General features: G+C 44.2%; 1 protein-coding gene across 5 annotated transcripts; it reads left to right on the top strand.

Moving 5' to 3' along the window:
• The first annotated feature begins 164 nt into the window (after positions 1 to 164).
• On the top strand, positions 165 to 12,860 carry peli3 (pellino E3 ubiquitin protein ligase family member 3). 5 transcript variants are annotated; one of them, XM_032583492.1, is made up of 7 exons: positions 165 to 584; positions 6,771 to 6,968; positions 8,440 to 8,569; positions 8,662 to 8,763; positions 10,395 to 10,619; positions 10,808 to 10,996; positions 12,023 to 12,860. In XM_032583492.1, the coding sequence occupies exons 2-7, from the start codon at positions 6,796 to 6,798 to the stop codon at positions 12,620 to 12,622; spliced, it is 1,419 nt and encodes a 472-aa protein (XP_032439383.1). In that variant the 5' UTR covers positions 165 to 584; positions 6,771 to 6,795; the 3' UTR covers positions 12,623 to 12,860. The 5 variants fall into 5 exon arrangements, with proteins under 5 accessions (XP_032439383.1, XP_032439382.1, XP_032439384.1 ...); XM_032583491.1 differs by having other exon boundaries at positions 168 to 584; positions 6,768 to 6,968; XM_032583493.1 differs by lacking the exon at positions 165 to 584 and adding an exon at positions 658 to 884 and having other exon boundaries at positions 6,768 to 6,968.
• Positions 12,861 to 14,284: the final 1,424 nt, after the last annotated feature.

The following is a 14,284-nucleotide window of genomic DNA, read 5'->3' as shown; positions in this document are numbered from 1 at the left end:
AATTTTCACATCAGTGCATCTCTAGAATAAACTCACCAGATCTTAACCTGTCAGTCACAGTAAAACCGGTGCTGAATGGTATGTTCCAGAGTTGTGTGTGTGTGTGTGTGTGTCAAGTTTTTGGCTATGCCTGTTTCTAGTCTGTCGCACCTTTTTCTGAGGTCGCAGCCAGGAGGGGAGGTGGGATCATGGGGCTTGTTAGATGATGGAACCGCGGACCTTCACCGATGTTTGCGGACGGTTCTTTAAACGCCCTGCGTCTGGATCCCGTAGAGTAGACGCTGCTCGCTCGGTGTTTTCCGCCATTTATCATCCCGGATGGATGTCAGAGGAGGAGAGAGAGAGAGAGTGCAGGAAGGAGGGGGTTTGGCTGTCTGATAACATCCGGGAGCAGCGGACGTGTCTCCTGATGGGAGGCGATGACGCGCCTGACGCCCTGATCCTCCTCTGCCTCTCATCCTTCCTCACTCTGGTTCGTATTGATCCAGGCTGTGCAGGAACAGACGGAGCCCGCCTTCTCTTCTACCCGCAGAAGGAATCCCACAGAACCGAACCGGTACTGGACCTCCCCTGGCAGACAGCTGGTACGGACCCCCCGGCTGGGGGGCTTTATGTCTTCAGAATGATCGCAGGAGCAGGAAGGGGCCGAATGAGCTTGTTTGTGTGTTTTCCTACTGGTGAGAGGAGGATATGGAGGTGATGGAGACTGGTGGAGGTGATGGAGGCTGGTGGAGGTGATGGAGGCTGCTGTCTGCTCTTTGTTGGCGGGCTGCTGCTCCTTCAGCAGCCTCTCCTCTCCATCCTCTGGGTTGTGTCGGTATTAGTGATGGCTGAGATCTGAACCAGGACTGGGAACCTCTGCATCATCATCATCATCATCGTCAGTATGTATGGCTGATCAGCTGTGTGTTTTTTGCGTAAGGGTGTACTGTGCGTGTGTGGGTGTGTGTGTGTGTGTGGGGGTGTGTGTGTGTGTGTGTGTGTGTGATGGAGTCCCCTGTGCGAGCAGGGCTCTGCGCACGTCTCCAGCATCCCGAGATGCTGCTTCATTTCTCCACCGAGAGGCAGAACAAGTATTGTCGGTTTCCGGTTGTGGTTGTTTGCTTTCATCCGGCCTTTGGTCCCAGTCCGACTGTGTTTCTGAGGAGGAGGAAGAGGGAGGCTGTCATGGGAAAAGGCAAGCCGCAGCCAGACGCCGCAGGCGGGAACAATACATGGAGAAGGGACTCTCTTTCAGTCGAAACAAATCTCCCTTGTGTGGCGCATTAGCGGCCCGCTGAGGTGTTTCCTGTCTTCTAGATGGTTCCAGGGTGGATGGAGGAGGAGAGGCCGTGGTGGGACGGCAGCTCAAAATGGCAGATTCAAGGTAGCGGCAGCTTCTTCGTGCTCCTGCTCCAAAACAGCCCGGTTTGCTGAGTAATGACTCGTGTACAGCCTGTCCTGTTGGGAGGAAACAAAAGCTGGCTCCCAGCCGCAGGTCAGATCAGACCCAGAGCCGTGGTTCTGGCTGCTGCGGGCCTGCATCTCCACCAGAACCAACAGTCATTAGATTCTAGAGAATTCCGTTTCTGACAGGATGATGTGATGCGTTCAGGGTCACCCAGGTCTAGGAGTTCATGGTGCTGTGAACTGCTCTTCACGATTCTGTTGTTTCCATAGTCGGCCTAAGGCACAAGCAAGCTAAGCTGCGTTGTTATGGGGGGCCGCTTGTAAAGTCACGCTGTAATAATAATGATAAAATGAACCATTTTTATTTTGATAGTCCAGTGCCACTTATTTGCACGTGAATTAGCATGTTGGCTAAATATTTATAGTCACCTTGCTCCCTAAATGTCAGAGCTGCTGCTGTGAACATAACCTCTCTGTGATGTGCTTGGCTCTGTCTTTCTGTTTCATAGTGCATCTCCAGGACAAAGGCATCAAAGTAGTGAATGCTGCCTTTATGTAGCTTCATGTGATGGATTGTTCTATCTATCGGCTGAGAGTCTAACAGTTCGGCTGTGTTGCTCTTCTTTAATGAAACCACCGGCAGACTGGTTTCAGTGGGTCCTGGATCAGTGTTCTGTGCTTTCTGTGTGCATGCTCTGTCTTTTCAAACACCCAGTCGTTTGCAGCTCACACTGATCCAGGTTCTGCTTCTGCTGGAGGTTTCTTCCTGTTACAGGAGAGTCCACAATGCTTGCACAGTATGAGGGATTAATGCAGTCAACCATCCACTGTTGTCGTATTTGTTAATTAGGAGGGACTGCTATGAATTCGGTGCAGTCTGCCGGACCTCTTTAGATAAACATAGTTTTCAGTATACATTATAAACTAACTTTAACTTTGTGTCATCAGTTGGGTCAAATTTGAGGGCAAGTATTTCAATGTGAAGATATTTACATAACGGTATTAATTTGACTATATTTATTTATATAAAAATAAGATCTAAAAGTCTAGGCTGTTTGTTGCCCAACAACTGAATTGATGTGATTTGACCTCAGAACACCAACTGTCAAACATGGTGAAGGCAGCATCATGCTGTGGGGTTGTTTTGTTGCAAGTCTTTCTGGGTCGTGGCACAAAATGTGCAAATCCCACTTCAGCCTCTCTCATCTAAACTGGTTTTTTTTTTTGGAAAACAAAGAGCAGGACAACAAAGGCTTCAGGAAGCTCAACTGGACCAACAGGAAATAAATCCATTTCTATTAACTTGAACTCGACCAGCAGCAGGTGATGGCTGCAGAAGGTTTGTTCATTTGAACTGGGATGTATGTATACTTTTGACCTTGTGTATTTATGAACACTTCCGGTAAAATTCTAACTTTTATATCTGGTTCTTCAGTGATGATCTCAGTCCACCTTGAAAAGAAAAAACACCTTTACACATTCATTCAGTTAGTCCATATTTACTCTGTGTGCCAACCTGTTACACCCTCAGCACTGCAGACTCTACCCTGCAACAGAGTGAGACAGGATGATGTTCTGTAATGCGAAAAATATAGCTGGATCCATTAAAGGGCGATTCTGTGGAATTTCCTTGCAGTACATCACTTCTTTAACACTGTGCTTGAATAAAGAGAGCAGAGTTCAGAAGGTTTCCTGGAAGCTAACGGCCAGTCAAACCACTGAGCTGCACTGGTTTGTCTTCCTCCCTTGAGGAACATGCACTGCACTGCAAAACAGAACAAACCGAGGCTGAGTGCAGAGTAATATTTACTAGATATATGAGTTTTATCTTCTGTAGCACTTTACTTTTACAAGAGACAGCTGCTGTGGTCAGCCTCAGATCCACTCAACATGTTCAGTTTCACAGTGAGTGATTTACATGGACAGGTAAATCAGAGTAAATCTAACCCATCTTTAATGTTAATAAAAGATGGGTCCTGATCATTATCAGGAGGAATTATAAATGTATTTTTGAGATGGGAAAAATTTCCTTCAGACTGCGTTACTCAAACTATGAAAATGCTTTTATTTCATTTTTTTCCCCCATGTTACCATTTGCACTGATGACATAGATGCTGAAATAGTGGAGGGCTCTGAGACCTAAAAACAATTTCAGCAGAAACAGAATCTTCCAGTTCTGATTCTGAGTTTATGAGCCGATCTAATGGAGTTAAGCCACTGACTACTCACACTCACTCAGCAGAACCCTTGTGCAAAAAATCGGCGGTAGATATGAGCTTTAGGACGAACAAAAGAACGACTGAAAACTCCTCATGTCTGCATCACAGGTTGGATGTAAAACAGTTTCATTTCACAAGAGGATCAGGTTTATATTCACATCATGGGGAATGAAGATGTTTTTTATCATTAAGCTAAGCGAAGACATAGAGATACATTTGATTTATATTAATAACATGAACTGGATTGCTGTCAGATCCTGTAGAGTAATGTTAAGTGAAACTCTCCATCTATCTGCCTGGAGGTGGATCAGAACTCAACTCCTTTTGATGCAGAGGAGCAGTGGCTCCACTGGCCAATCAAGGGAGGGTCCGAACAGTAAATCTAGATCTATGCTTCTAGACTCAGTTCTTTCTTCAACAGAAGCAGCAGCCATAAAACTGCAGAAGAGAAGGTCCAAACTCTGAAGGTCACAGTGAGGGCCGCAGCTGTGAATACCTGCAGCTGATGGCCGAGCGCTGTGAGGGTGGAGCTGTGGGTGGAGACAGCAGGAAGAATATGCTTGGAAATGAAGCAGGAAGTGATGCTAACAGAAATAAATCCACTTAAATCACATGAAATGGATCTATATGTTCTCTAGATGATCTTTGTGTTTTTGAGCGAGAGCTCGCCTTTCTCCTCTGTGTTTTCCTCTTCCTCCGTCAGACAGCTTCTCCTCGTCTGTCGCTTCCTGCCCACACAGTGGGACTGTGGCTTCGTTAGAATATGGGTGGGCACAGCACAGGCAATCCATCAGCCTGCCAAATCTGGACACACACACACACACACACACACACACACACACACTCTACTTCCTCTTCTTCTCTTCTTCCACCATCTCTGTCCAAAGATGGATTCAAGCTTTTCTGTTTCTTTTTTCCCCACCAAAGCTGAACCTCATGGGCCTCCCACCTCTAAATCTGCTCCCTCTGTTCTCTTGTTGTCAACATCCACTCAACTATGCAGGGTGTATTTCTTTTGCTCTCATACAATATTTGGAATCTATTCAGCTCAGCTAGAATATTTACTGTGCAAAAAGGCTGGCAGCAGTGAAATACAGCAGGGAGACAAGCTGGAGGAAATAAGGCTTTTATTTCTGTAACCAAATTTCCATAAAAGATCTGGTATTACCTACAAAGATTTCATGCTGATGTTCAGGAAAATGCCTCACTGAGTTCCTCTCTGCAGTCTGTCAGCACAGACAAATAATGTTTAAACTCCTGTCAGGTGTCTCAGTTCTAATGTAAGCCGTGAACCTCAGACTGTACAGTTGAGGGTTGGTGTTAGTTGCCTTCTGGTCTGTTGAACATTTTCTCTACAGAACTGAATCAAAACGTGAAATAAAACAGGAAACGGAGTTTTTTTGGTCTCATTTCCTGCAGACGGCACACATCTGATGCTAGAGGTTGCAGAGGTGATGCAGATTACAGTCAGCCTATCAGAACGGTGCAATCTAACCAACGCTGTTCCAACAGCAGGGGGCGCGTTTCTCCCTGTTTTCAGGTGACTCTCTGCTTACTGAACAAACAACCAGTTCAGTGTGGGCTGACAGTCCAGGTACAGCGATGGCTTCAGGTTACTATTGCAGTCAGTTTAGATTCCGTCTATCAACAGGGTTCTGATCTGATCTGGACTTGAAGCTTTCTTTGTGAATAACTCAACTGGAGACGGTTTTTATTCTTCTGCATGCTGTTTCTCTTCCACTGTCCTGAAAAGCGGATTCTAAAGCTGGAGGTTTTGTTAAAGGGAAGTTTTTCCTCTCCACTGTCGCCACATGCACGCTCAGTATGAGGGATTGCTATAAAGTAAAGTTGCTGTTAGTGCCTACAGATGCAGATCTCTGCTTTCAGGATGCTTGGCATCTACCTGTCAGAATCACAGCAAGAGCAGAAAAACAAATGTAGATTTTAGTGTCTTCATTCCTTCGTGTCTGTCTGCTCGTGCTCTTTGATTGCTGCGGTTACAGCCAGAGATCCCTCAGCCCTGACCGTCTCTCCGCCCAGGGATCCAATGATGCTTCCTGGGCTGAACGGAGGTTCTGTTGGGCCTGGCGTTGGCTCTGACGGGATCCAGATGTTTTGGATCAGGCCCTGACTTAGCAAAACATTAGGAGGAATAATGTCTAAACTAAATCATTACTCTGTTCTGGGCAGCCATCTTGTTCTGCCTGAGTCCAGAAGACGTTGATGTTGCGGTTCAGAATCAAAGTGATAACTGAAGAACATGTGGGATCCTCAACCTGCTGCATCAGGATGAGGAGGCTGGGAAGTATTTCTGATGGGTGTAAAGCTATCAAGTTGTGACACCATATCACTGTTTAAACACACTTTGTCTCATTATGAAAATCATTTCATGTTTGAACAACAACCTATTAGTTTCTTGGTTATTTGCTACTCAATATTTATCTTTCAAAGCCCAGCCAATTATCCAGTGTTGTTAACCTTGGCTAATTATTTCATGTAATGTGTCTATGCATGGTTTGTAAATAAACCCTCAGTAAATTCCCCTATTTTCTTTTATTTAGAGGTGTGTTTCATTCGTCCATATCCTCTGTGTTTTTCTGAAGTTAAACAGTCACCACTGTGTGTCACATGTCCAAAACCTCCTTTATTAGTGTTTCTGGTTCTACCTGAAGATCTTCAGACTGTTTCTCAACGCTGACCGGGAATTAGAAAACAAAGAGGATGCCCAAATTTGGGATGTGCCGTTAACATTCCCAGGATGGTTACCTAACCTTTTCAAAGAGAGAACAAAGTGTGAGAGCTCTGTGATGCTCTGTTTTCCATGTGTAGGTGGTCTTGCCCACTTCTGATTATTAATAGTGTTGAACATTCAGAGCCAGATCGAATCTGTTCGCAGACACATGGACTGAGCTTTGACTCTCAAACTGAAGTCAGAGGAGCCAGGTGTCTCAGTAACGTGTGGGTGTGTGTGTGTGTGTGTGTGTGTGTTTGTGGGTGTGTGTGTGTGTGTGTAGGACAGAAGGTCCTGCTGCTGTTCCTACAATGATCGTTGTTCTCATTTGCATTTGCAGTTGAATTCAGAGTGTGTGAACAGGCTTGCAGTGTTTCAGGAGAAGGAAGAATCATTTTGTGACCGTCTCTCTGTGTCCTGCTCCTCAGCAGCGAGCCCCAGTTGTGGCCTGTGGGCATGGTTCTGAAGGGCAGCTCAGAGGCGCTGTGTCCCCCCCCATCTCTGGAGCTGCGCCCGTCCTGCAACAAGAGCCAGCCCTCCCCTCCTCTGGGCTCCAGCTCACAGCCACACGACGGAGTCATTTCTGAGGACAAGGAGCCCATCAAGTACGGCGAGCTCATCATCCTGGGGTGAGGTCATGCAGCGAAATCTTTTTTCTCATGACTAATTCTTGAGATGAGTCTGAGTGGCTGACTAGTCTAAGTTACTGTGAGACTGGGCTTCCAATCACCTCACAGGATGTTGTGAGATCCTGATGGGATGTAGGAAACCCTGTGCAACCCTGGGAACATTCAGTCTGTGATAACATTATTATAGTGTTATTAACAATATTTAATGTATGACTTTGATGGCAGTGAGACCTGATGAAGACAGGAAGTGGAGCTGAAAGTGGCAGCAACTATTTTCTTCAAACAGGATTAGAAACGAGGGTCAGACTGACATGACACTGTCATAAACATAATATGACATCTGGTATGAACATGAAGGAGTCTTCATGAAGGCTTATGACTTTTGTCATGAAGTGTCATTCAGTAAATAATGGCACTTTAAGTGCAAAGTTGCACTAAAAGTGGCATTAAAAGTGTCATTATTTACTGAATGACACTTTCATAACAAAAGTCATAAACATTCATGTTCATGGTCATGACAGATGTTATGTCATGTTTATGACGGTGTTATGCACATCCCTTCAAATAAAGTGTTACTAAAATGACTTTTGGGTTCAGATTAGAGGTCAAGATAAAGAAGTAAACTGTTCAGATGATGAAGGGAGACATGCTGAGCACTGGGTCGACTGGGAGGAGGAACTGGGAAAGACAGAAAAGGTTCCATGATGTGAATCCCTGCATGGTGGTTGGGTCTGCTGCCACCAACCTGATGTGTGTGATTTTGGACTTTGGGAGGAAACCGTTACTCTGATACCCAGAGACAAACTCACACTGCACCGTTTCTGGCAGGAACAGAAACCTGGATCTTATTGCTGCAGTAAATGTATCTAAAATTATACTACTGTATATTTTCAGTAGAAGGGATGATGGTTTTCCCATAACTCATTCTTTAGATTGTTATTGTTTTATTTCTGTAGTGGAAGCAATGCTGTAACAGAATAACTGTGACTAGCAGGTTTGAGGATTAATTTGACATTGTCAAAGATCAATTAGGAAAATTGCTTGCACATATGAAGTTTATTGTTTGAAAATGAGACATACTGTACGGTCATTTAAATGATTCATAAAGGAGAAACAACTACAGTGTTTGACATTCAGATTCAGTATCTGGCTGAATGTGATTAATGTAGGAATGGCAAAATATTAAACCTTTAAGTCTAAATCTTGTTCATAAATAGGAAACGATGGGCAGACGATATAAGATCCTGATTTATTTTTATTCAAGTTATTTAAGTTATTTTACCACAGCCTGAACTCGAATAGCTTTCACCCTGTCATGTTTTAGCAACTTTGGACTAATGACTATTATTTTGTGAAATGCCTTGAGATGTGTTGTGAATTGGTGCCATGTAAATAAACTGAATTGAACTGAACTCAATAGTAGTATTACGTATTATCATCAAGGTAAATCTCTTGTTCTTACTCCTCCCAGCCACAATGGGTCGCTGGCAAACGGTGACAAAGGTCGTAGAAGAAGTCGCCTTGCCCTTTATAAGAGACCTAAAGCCAACGGGGTCAAACCGGATGTTATCCACAATGTCTCAACACCACTGGTGTCAAAGGTAGTTACCCTAAAATGTTCTTTCTCCACCAAAAAATATCAGTGGGACACATCACAATACCATGCAGTGACCTTTGACCTTCCTGTTGGCAGGCTCTCAGCAACAAAAGCCAGCACAGCATCTCCTACACACTGTCACGGAGCCACTCTGTCATTGTGGAGTACACACATGACATCAACACAGATATGTTTCAAGTAGGTTCTTCTACACACACAAACACCCCCCCCCCCCGCAGGCACACACAAGTGCACGCCCCCCTCTCCCCCCGCACACAAACCTGAGAATTTTATTTTCTTTAAAAAATCCCAAAACAGGTTGACCAGCGTTTCCATTCAGAAAACAGAATCGAAAACAAAACTAATCCTGTTAGAACGTCCATAAACACACTTGGACATGCGAGGGGTCATTCGTGTGTTAAACAGTTACGTTTTAGGACTGGGAGGAAGTCAGAGTACCCTGAGAGAACCCGCAAACCTGCAGAAAGATTGGAACCCAGAGCCTTCCTACTGCAAGGCAACAATGCTGCCAACTGCACCCCCATGCCGCTCCGAACAAAGAGTCATTCTGTACTCAAATAAATTGTGTATCAAAATAAACGTGGATCTAGGGCACATAGATGCTGTTTTTTTTTTTTCTTCTCATGTCTGGATGTAATCAGTAGCTGCACTGTATAGGATCTAATTTGGTCATTTTGCAGGATTGGTTGCTATGGATTCGCACCTCTTTCTGCTCTGTTAGCTTCAGTCTGGTTACGCCTTTGTTGAAGTTTACCTGTGTTATTATTACTGACCACATTAGCCTCGGCGCCTTTACAAAAAACAACTTAACTGGTTCCAGAGTAAAACAGAACACTCAGAACTTTGTACCTGTAAAGCAGGATGGAAGAGACTGAATGTCTTGCAGCACAGCTGCTGGAAGAAACATCTTAGGTCAATGTGAACACTGCAAAAACACAAAATCTTACCAAGTATTTTAGGTCTAGTTTCTAGCTTTTCTAGAAGTTTTGTTATATTACATTTGAAATAAGTGTAATAAAACAGTGTTACAAGTTACTTACTTACAAGTAACTTTTCAATAAAGAAATAAGAGCTTGTTTAAATCAGTAATTCCTTAATAATGATTAAAAATGTTCTATTTCCACTGGCAGTTTATAATAATATTCAATTTCATTTATAAAGCCCTTTATCTCTCCAATTGAAATCTCAAAGCACTCATTCACACACTGTTGATGGCAAGCAACTGGAATATAGCCACATCTGACCAACACCAGCAGGTCAGGTGGGTTGCCACCGTTACGTATTTCACTTTATTCTACCTATAACATGGGAAAAATGTCTTCTTATAAGTGAAATAATCTGCTAATGGAACTAGAATTTTTTCATCAACGTTAAGGAATTACTAACTTAACCAAGCTCCAATTTCTTGCTGAAAAGTTCATCTTACTTCATGTGTTCTAAGATGTTTTGTGGTAGAAACTAGATAAAAATACTCAATCAGACGTGTTTTTGCAGTGACTGGGTCAATTCATGACGATTTTCACACAAATGGGTATTTTTGAATTCAATTTTTAGTATCAGTCATGTCAAAATAACAATTATTTAGACAACTAGTTCCGAGTACTTTTTTTTCATGTGATCAATGAAACTGTAAAATAAAAGCAGAAACAGTGACGTAGGCGTAGTGGGCTGCCTGGGCGCTGCCGGCCACCAGGTCCGGCTCCTCCATAGCGGACCTCAAACACATTCTTCCCCTGCTGCCGCTTCATGTTTCAGTCATGATGAATTTGTCTCTGTGATGACAACGACCTCCGTCTGGCTTCCCTCAGATTGGCAGATCTACAGAGAGCATGATTGACTTTGTGGTCACGGACACGGCAGGCAGCAGCAGCGGTCATGGTGGAGGTGCAGCAGGGGAGGGTGGTGGCGGAGGTCAGTCGGCCCAAAGCACCATCTCTCGCTACGCCTGTCGCATCATGTGTGAACGCAGTGCTCCCTACACGGCCCGCATCTACGCTGCTGGCTTCGACTCCTCCAAAAACATCTTCCTAGGGGTCAGTTTCTGCCTTTCTCCTGGTAAAGCAGAAGTCAAAGAATGTCTATTTTTAGATATTTGAATATTTCTGTTCATTGCCAAAGTATGAATTATGTTCAATATAGAAAGCAAATAGCAACGTTTGCAGTTTTAGCTAAATCCCAACAGTGTGTGTGTGTGTGTGTGTGTGTGTGTGTTAAATGTCAGGAACGGGCTGCCAAATGGAGAACCTCAGACGGCCTGATGGACGGCCTCACCACCAACGGGGTTCTGGTGATGCACCCGGCCGGAGAGTTTGTGTCTGAACCGGCTCCGGGTGTGTGGAGGGAAATCTCAGTGTGTGGTAACGTGTTCGCCCTGAGGGAGACCCGCTCAGCCCAGCAGAGGGGGAAACTGGTGAGATGAAGAATACAAACAGCTGCCTCTGATTAACTGTGCATGTAAAACCAGATACACTTTATAAAAACAGTTTTTCTCACTTGCTGAAATGATCTCAGATGGAACTTTCAGTTATGATTACCACATTTATTTTCATTTACAACAAAACATGTGGCATTAGTTTCTTTAAACTCAAACGTTTGCACTTACTGAGTTAGATGTGAGTTAAACGGAGGAACCACTTGTGTTTTGAGTCAGAGGTCAGAGGTGAGCATGTGTTGCTGTGAAATGTTCAACGAAGCCCGAGGTCTGAAGAAGACCTGGAGCTTCTTCAGATGCTGGCTGAAGCTGGAAACAAGAGTTCAGTTTTCCTCTGTGTGAAGAACCAGGAACCAATATGAACTGAACAGCCACGCAGAGAAGAAGAAGCCTTCACTGAAAAATCACCATAAGAAACTTTATTACAATTCACTCATGTTGGGTTTAGATTTATAATTATTTTTATTCAACCAAGAAGTTTGATTCTGATCAGAAAAAGAAATGACACAATTGAAAGGGAGTATCCATTTTTAATAATAAATCCATCAGTTTCTATTCACATTTACTTAAAATGGCATGTCATAAATTATTGACTTTATCAAACCCTTCTTGTATGTTTTCAATAATTTATTCTTGGCGATTAGCTCCAAGACGTTGGAAGGTCTCCGTGCTATCACCCTAATCTTTACTGTCCTCAACTTCTGCAAAACATTAATACTGAGTTAAAACCAACATGTTGGTCAAATTAAAGATTACTTTGAACCTGCCAGAGTTCCGGATAACTGTGACCATAACTGTAGTTTATAATGCAGACCTTAAAAAGATGCATCTAGACTGAGTTGACCATTCCCTTACAACAGAACAAACCATCTGTTCTAAAGACCTTTAGGACGATGCAGGGATAAGATTAAGAAGATTATTGGTGTTGGAACAGGAAATCAGACAGTGATCCTCTTTTCTAACAATGTTCTTCTACCTCTTCGTCTTCCTCTGGTCTTGTTTCAGGTTGAAAACGAGTCAAACACTCTCCAGGACGGTTCTCTCATTGACCTGTGTGGGGCCACCCTGCTTTGGCGGACTCCTGCCGGACTGCGCCACATTCCCACCCTCAAGCAGTTGGAGTCCCTTCGGCAAGAGCTGAACGCTGCTCGGCCCCAGTGCCCCGTTGGCTTCAATACCCTGGCCTTCCCCAGCCTGGCCCAGCGCGAGATTGTCGACAAGAAGCAGCCCTGGGTCTATGTCAACTGTGGCCACGTACACGGATACCACAACTGGGGCTATCGCAAGGAGAAAGGGCCCACCAGCCCGGGGGGCACAGCACCAGCCGGCACTGGTGAGAGAGAGTGTCCAATGTGCAGGAGGGTGGGCCCCTATGTGCCTTTGTGGTTAGGCTGTGAGGGCGGATTGTACTTGGATGCCGGCCCCCCCACACATGCCTTCTGCCCCTGTGGCCATGTGTGCTCTGAAAAGACAGTAGTGGGATGGAGCCAGATCCCGCTGCCCCACGGCACGCATGCCTTCCACGCTGCCTGTCCCTTCTGCGGTACTTGGCTAACAGGGGAGCAGGGCCACGTCAAACTCATCTTCCAGGGGCCCGTCGACTGAGGCTCACACACACACACACCCCCACGCACGCACACACACACACAGGAGCCTCTCCCATGATGAAGGACTTCAGTGAATGACTGGTGACTAAGGACTGTGTTCTTGAGCAAAAATGTGAATGCGCTGATGTACAGGAAGATGACTCCTTCCGTGATAAAACTAAAAGCAATAGTAGATGCCAAGGCTTTGAATGGAAGAGCTGTCTGGAGAAAATGTAAATAAATAGTGTTGAATTGAATCATGGCCTTTTAATATCATTTACTCTGTGCTACCCTTGAGTCAGAGAGTCCACTGAGGCAGACTGCCTGGATGAAGTAACCTGGTTCAGCTGTGGGACGTATGAAGGAAAACAGAGGACAGAAAGTCAAACCTGAAGGGGCTTCAGAAAAATTAGGGACATAGTACAATTATGGTGTAACAGGACTCGGCATACTGGAACATCCCCACCTTATGTGACAAAATACATACTTCTATTGTTATGATTTTATTTTGTTTTCCAGAAAATGCCACACTGGTACACTGTTGCTTCCACTTCAATGGTTGCTGTTTCAGTCAGGAATGGGACTCTGTTGGGCTTAGATATTTCCTGACCAACAGATTCGGACAGTAATTCTGGTATGTCTCACTTTGTAAACAGTAAGTTCAGATTTCTGTGTCTTTGCGCCCTGCCATATGGAGTGCCTGTTGTCAAGGTACATAAATTAACATCAATATTTTGGTTTACTTAACTTGTCATAAGAGAAAAAAAAATTTAGGTTAATTTTTCAAAGGAACCCCAATTAAATAAAATAAAAAAAAAAGAGAGAAAAGTCGCAGTTAAATATTTAATTCGCAACCTAATTATTGGGTTAGTAAATAAAATTTTTAGTTTAGAAATGAAATGTTTGGCTTTGAAAATAATGATCTTGGAGCTAAATACACTGCCTGGCCAAAAAAAAAGTCGCCACCAAAAAATGGTCACACTCTCTAATATTTTGTTGGACCGCCTTTAGCTTTGATTACAGCCCACATTCGCTGTGGCATTGTTTCAATAAGCTTCTGCAGTGTCACAAGATTTATTTCCATCCAGTGTTGCATTAATCTTTCACCAAGATCTTGTATTGATGATGGGAGAGTCTGACCACTGCGCAAAGCCTTCTCCAGCACATCCCAAAGATTCTCAATGGGGTTAAGGTCTGGACTCTGTGGTGGCCAATCCATGTGTGAAAAAGATGTCTCATGCTCCCTGAACCACTCTTTCACAATGTGAGCCCGATGAATCCTGGCATTGTCATCTTGGAATATGCCCGTTCCATTTGGGAAGACAAAATCCATTGATGGAATAACCTGGTCATTCAGTATATACAGGTAGTCAGCTGACCTCATTCTTTGGGCACCCAATGTTGCTGAACCTAGACCTGACCAACTGCAGCAACCCCAGATCATAGCACTGCCCCCACAGGCTTGTACAGTAGGCACTAGGCATGATGGGTGCATCACTTCACCTGCCTCTCTTCTGACCCTGATGCGCCCATCACTCTGGAACAGAGTAAATCTGGACTCATCAGACCACATGACCCTCTTCCATTCCTCCAGAGTCCAATCTTTATGCTCCCTAGCAAACTGAAGCCTTTTTTTCTGGTTAGCCTTACTGATTAGAGGTTTTCTTACGGCTACACAGCT

Source organism: Xiphophorus hellerii, chromosome 14, assembly GCF_003331165.1.
Source record: "Xiphophorus hellerii strain 12219 chromosome 14, Xiphophorus_hellerii-4.1, whole genome shotgun sequence".
Taxonomy (NCBI): Eukaryota; Metazoa; Chordata; class Actinopteri; order Cyprinodontiformes; family Poeciliidae; genus Xiphophorus; species Xiphophorus hellerii.
Note: the sequence above shows the minus strand (reverse complement) of the source record. Positions and strands in the feature narration are given on the sequence as shown.

Bases quoted from the DNA above. Each gene is read 5' to 3' on its own strand.
- peli3 (XM_032583489.1), top strand. The intron at 8,570-8,661 runs GTAGTTACCCTA...TCCTGTTGGCAG, and splicing joins CAACACCACTGGTGTCAAAG to GCTCTCAGCAACAAAAGCCA. The intron at 10,620-10,807 runs GTCAGTTTCTGC...GTTAAATGTCAG, and splicing joins CCAAAAACATCTTCCTAGGG to GAACGGGCTGCCAAATGGAG.